This window comes from Geospiza fortis, unplaced genomic scaffold (assembly GCF_000277835.1).
Source record: "Geospiza fortis unplaced genomic scaffold, GeoFor_1.0 scaffold10, whole genome shotgun sequence".
In the NCBI taxonomy this organism is placed as follows: Eukaryota; Metazoa; Chordata; class Aves; order Passeriformes; family Thraupidae; genus Geospiza; species Geospiza fortis.
The window spans coordinates 4,719,913-4,725,909 of NW_005054326.1; the positions used below are offsets into that span (position 1 = coordinate 4,719,913).

The 5,997-nt window shown below is 36.2% G+C and overlaps 1 protein-coding gene across 1 annotated transcript in view; it reads right to left on the reverse strand.

Annotated features, from left to right (window-relative positions):
* The window catches only part of DRAM1 (DNA damage regulated autophagy modulator 1), a 14,314-nt gene that overhangs the window by 1,937 nt on the left and 6,380 nt on the right, over positions 1 to 5,997 (reverse strand). Inside the window, exons 3-6 of the mRNA XM_005421092.3 lie at positions 4,988 to 5,130; positions 3,038 to 3,215; positions 1,946 to 2,004; positions 565 to 657 (exon numbers count right to left, since the gene is read on the reverse strand). Of these exons, the coding sequence (XP_005421149.2) occupies positions 565 to 657; positions 1,946 to 2,004; positions 3,038 to 3,215; positions 4,988 to 5,130 (473 nt within the window). The remainder of the gene's footprint in view (positions 1 to 564; positions 658 to 1,945; positions 2,005 to 3,037; positions 3,216 to 4,987; positions 5,131 to 5,997) is intronic.

Here is a 5,997-nt window from a genome sequence, read left to right on the forward strand (position 1 = left end):
AAAAGCCCAACAGCCATGGTCTATTCAGTACTAAGTCAAAATTAAACAGACCTGGAAATGTTTGCTATTGGTTAGCAAAATATATGCTAACTCTGAATCCAGCTACCCAAACCAGAAGGCTTTTGTGACAATACTTTTCCAAAAACTATTTCATATTCTTTGCACTATGAGGAAACATATAGCAAAATGTGTAAAACATCAATGATTGAAATGCTTCGGATTATTATATAAAATCATTCAGGCAGAAAGAAATTAAGTTTTAGTTGCATCATTTATTTTGTTATTATGTCACCTTTAGAGGGCCTCTTTCTACAAAAAAGAGTGGTAAATAATTGACTGCTATTAATTTTCAAGAACAAACACATTGAACTATTAAACTGAATTTTATGTTTAATAATAAAGGGGGAGAATATTCATTATGTAGACAGAAATAATTTCTGTGCTTGGTAACATTTGTTTCTGTATAGCTTTGATGCATCTATCTAGGTAAAGAATGGTAATTTTCTATTGCATTGTTATATAATTCATAGCACTTAGTCACTGTTAAAATATATAGATACCAACCTGAAAATCTCTAATGTATGTTAAAAAGAAGAAGATGAAACCAAAGGCCACTGTCCATTCACAGATTGCACTCATAAAATGGTAAGTATAATCCTGATGGAATGAGATATAAAACAAATTTTCAGATTAAACAGCTAAATAAAACAAGGGTGAAATGATGTAGACATTTCCCTCTGTTAATTCAACAAGTAAGATTTATGACTTGTCATCCCTGCTGTATAAAAGTCAATCCACATTTTATTTTTCCAGAACGGTGAGTAAATTTATCAAGGTGCATGTGCTACATTAAGTCTTGTGCAGTACCATCAAAGGCAGTAGAGGAAAACTACAATTAGCACAGTATCAAATCAGGTTGAATGTAATATAAACCTGAAAACATTCAGTTGTTGCATTAAGATTACTGATGTGCCCATGCTCCAAGCTTTCACTCAGAGCCACTGAGCTCAGTAATTCTGAGCAAACCCTTACCATGTTTTGAAATGGAAGGCTACCCTCAATGAGAGTTCCTGACAAGACTTTTAAGACTCTCATTGAAAACCTATGTCACATGATGCAAACAGAATCCAAAGTGTTTCTTAACATGCCATCACCAAATACACAATTTGTTTCAGTAAAACCATTTTTTCATCTTTGCATCACATAAAAACCCACAAAACCCCTGAAGATATTACTAAGATTGTCTAATTTACAAAGATTTATCTCACAGCTGCCTTGCCACTGTTTGGTTGTGGTACATTTGCTAACTGTGCTCTTATTAAGCTCGTAAGCTTGTCAAGCAGGATATACTCTCTGCATTATTTAACCTTTTTTTTTTTAATACCTCCTTTTAGAAAAATTTGCCCAAAAAGAAAAATTAGTTTTCCTAGTTGCCATTCTGAAAACACAGAAATCAATTCAAATACCTAAAATGAACTTTAGGATGTTTTAGGTCACAGTCCAAGTATTTATGACAGTATCCAAGACTATTTAATAAAGAATGATTAAAAAACTGAGAAAAAACTTCAAAAACTACAGAATTAAATCGGTCCACTTTTTGTTTCATGTGAAAAGTTAATTTTCAAGAAAATTGACTATAAAAGGAAGTAGAACTAATTACCAGATTTTTTTTTTCTGGTAGTCTTTTTCTATGGGAAACTCTCAAGTTCTTGGTCAAAATGAAAGTCTAACTCTTTCAAGATTGATCACCCATGACAAAATTTTTTACCCATACCGCAGACATCTTTCTAATGAAGAAGTGACTGGAAACGAGCATTGCACAGATCTGTTCATGATAATGCGCTATTTGAAGTCTCTGACATGTTTGTAGTGCTTTAGGATAAATATAACAGCATTCTCCAAATAATATCACACAAGGTAAGGTGGCTACCTAGTACGATTTTACCTTTTCACCTGGAGTCCAATCAATTTTTGTCATGGAAATTTTTGAAGCAAACACAATCACTGGGAAAAACAGTGTAAAGGAAACTATACAATATCAGTGAGTAAATATGAAAATGTCTGCTTACAAAAAAAAAACCAAAAACAACAAAACCCAGATCATCTTCCTCTTCTGTAGCACAGGAGACCCTGAACAGCCAAAATATCAAATCAAGGTATTAAGAATACAATTAAATGAAACACCTTATTACAAGGCAAGTGGTAACAGCAATCAAAACACATTTCTGCACAAATGAAGGTTTCTGTAGGCTCTTTCAAAGTATAGAGACTAAGGGAAACACTCCAAACTTAGGTGACATTTGTGATCAAGAACCATGGAAGCAGAGTCCTGCACTGCTGGAAGTGGAACAATGTTGGTTTCCAGTGATGCACAATAAGTGCCTTGATCAGTTTGTACAACTTCCTCTCGGGACTGAGGCCCTCTTCCAAAGCCCTTTCACAGCTGCTGGAACCAAAAGCAGGCTGTGGCTGGCTGGCTCATGTGATGAGCTGCTGCAGTCACTTTTCAACACTGGCAGATCACCCAAGGCAAATAAAATCAGTGAGATGACTAATTATAGCATGCCAAGGGAAAAGCCAGGAAGTTGTGCAGTGTGGCTTTAAGAGAGGTGACTGTTGAGGTGAAGGACCAAGCAGCATGATCCAAATCATCTGCTTAGGCTTGTGTGCCACCCGTGTTTTTAGGTTCTGTGTGTTTAGTTCGTTGTAGAACCAGTGGCTCCCTTTTTCAGACCTTCCTCCCTTCGAGTGAAGGAAGTTGGAAAGCTGCTCTAGCTTCGCTAGTGGATGATTCTGTGAAAAATACTGGAATATTGGTTTTAAATATACCACTGAAATAAGAGATAAGGCTTTTTAGAAGCTCCCAAAACTCATCTTTATGCTACTGATGGTGTCTCGACATGCTGTATTATACACATTAGAGAGCCCTAAGTAAAGAGTGAGACCTCGTTTTTATTTTTTATCAGCAATGATTTAACTTGAAAGGAAAACCATGAGCACATAAAGGGAAATCCATGGGATACACCATAAAGGATACTGGGAATGAAAGCAATGCATGATATGACAGATATGGCCATCCTTATGTGACACACAAAGTAAGTGTTCCACCGTGGGCAGGATTTGTAGGAGATTATAGATTGAAGTGTGATGTACACAACACCCGAGCCAAAGGCCACCAGAGCTCCTATGTCATGGACGCTGGGAACAGCCAGCTCCTGGAAAGGGAATCAGCACAATGGTTAGCTGCTATGACCTGAAGAAACTAGCAGGTAGTGCACATGAATGTAAATTTTCTGCATGGCATACTGATTAGAGGAACTAGACTGAATACTAAGGGAATAATTTCTAATTCCAGCTTTGCTTTGGTCTCCTGACTTGAAACATCACCTGACCTTGAGCAAATCTCACATCCTGTTCATGTTTCAGTTATTCTATTGGCAAATAGGGATCAGAATGTACTGTTCACTAGTTGTACGTATACAGTGAAAAGATTGAAGGCTTGCAAGCCACCATTTCCAGTTTCTTGGGCAATTAAGGATGCTTGAAAATCTTCTAGATCAGATGCTTAGCTAGATTAGATCCTTGTTATGCCCAGAACCCTTTCTACAAACTGCATTTACACAGAAAGCAGAGCCAAAGCAGAGGAAATAGAACTTAAGTGAGGAAGGAGTTTATGGACTGGCAATGAGACACAACAGAGATTAGATAAGAACCAGTGTTATAACTGTCAAGGAATCCCTTTGGAAACATTAGGATCAAAGTTTCTGCATCCCTGACTCTCATGAATTATTTTACATTCCTGATTTGTCTTTTCCATATTGAAGCCGAGTTTGGTTTCTATTTCAGTCAGGCATCATCCAGCACATTTTTTTTGTGCCACATATAAATCTTATCAATAAGAACAGGGATCTTTTAAAGTAAAATATTATTGGAATAGACTACAGTACCCGTGGTATTTGCAATCCACACACACTGCCTGGATGCAAAGTTTAAAAGTGCAAGTTATATCCTAAGGCAGAGGGGTTTTTTGTCTGAAAATATCATTTCCATTACATGTAAAACTGCACTGGCTGTTAAAGGCCCAACAATCTTTATTTTCAATTTCTGTGTATGTCATCATGTCACTATATGAGCACAATGGTATTTAACAAAATGTTCCAAGGTAGACCATCCTTTAAAAGAAATAATGCAGCTGTTTCCACAGATTTTAAGGCAATATCTCCAGTCACCTGCCAATTAAATTTAACTTGATTCTAGGCTGAAGCTTTCAGTGCAATTGTCCTAATATTTGTGTCAGAATCTACCTTATTATACACTTCCTCACTGGAAAAGGTGAAATGAATAATTTGTTTCAGTATTTTTTCTCCCTACTGAATTTTCTTTCAGACATTGAGTGGGGGAACTTTGGTTTGTAATGAGATACTTACTTCTGGCAAAGTAAGCAGTAGTTCTACATGTCTCTATCAAAAGATAAAACATGTTATGCCATTTCCTACAGACTCAAAAGTTTAACAGGCTGATATTGTGCTCAATTTTCTAACCTGTCAGATAAGATTAGTTTATTTTGTAGAAAATTCTGCTGGTGAGTATGCCATCATTCAGCCAAAAATGCAGATGTCTTTGTTAGTCTGACTTATTCTGCCCTACCTGATTATAAGCAAACTAAACTTGGAATAGCAAAGTTTTTTACATTCAAGTTTTCGCAGAAAAAAATTTACAGCAAAAAAATCCATATAGTAGAGACATGTTACAAGACAAGCACACAGAAAACTCCTCAATGGCATAACTGCACAAGCAAAATTCTCTTGTATAGGGAGGAAACAAGTCTGTTCCTGAAAAGTTACTGAAAAAAGGCAAGAGCAAGAAAGGCATTCTTACTCCATTTTCCAAGGCTCCACATGGGGATGTTAATCACTGTTATCTAGTTGAAATTTTTAATGGTAAAACAATCTTATTTCCATTTTTGTTATAAAATTTATGGCCATACCTGAAAAGTTGCAACTATGCCCATTCCAGTGCAGCCCATCAATCCCACACATAATGTAAACATATTGCATGAAGACCTAACAAAGTGTGATGATTCATTTTGCTTCTCTATCAATAAATATCTGATGTACATTGTAATTGAAGCTGGAAAAAACAAAAAAAGGTTTTGTTCAATGTTCACATATTGATTACATTTTAACAACCTTTTCCTGTAACACATGATATGCAGAACAAAATTATAAACATAATACAATAAATATCATCATCTTTAACTCTGCTGGAATGAAGAAGTTAATTCAGATGAACTTTCAGATGGAAATTCATTATCTTTGTCTTAAAATTGCATATTATTGCTATCTAGAACTGAATGCACATCAGTTCAAGAATAGCACTAATTTAAATCCCACTCTCCTGGGTGTTTTGGGCACAGAGGCATTGCCATTCCACATTAGGAACAGATGTTACAGGGAGATAAGAACCATAAGCTGCAAGTGGGAGGCCTTATTCTGCTCTGAGATGCAGTCTTGTGCCAGAACTACACCTCCTTCTGATGGATGGTCTGAAGAATTAATTCCTTTTTGTAGAGTCTGGCCCTAAATTGCAGTTCACTCCTGACAAACACCTGTACTGAATTAGGAAATCATGGTTCTTCAGGATATAATAAGCTGTAGACTGAATTGCACAGTTCCATAACACAGAACACAGTTTCAACCTATCTACAGATGGAAAAAGAAATCAGGTAACTTTGCCCAGGCACTATGAGATTACATTAAACACTACCAGATTGTGACTGAACAAGGCTCTTATAAAAGGTAAAATATATTTAGTTTGCCTTAAGGCCATCATACAGAGATATACAGCTCTTGATCCTCCATCCTCTAGAAGATAATAGAAAGTGCCAAACTTCCTGATTCACCTCAGTTATTTTGTAGAGAAGTAGGCACATTGTGGAGAAAACCAGGTGTTGCTTCAACACTGTTCTTCCCTTTATTGCAGCATCTTAGAACCTAA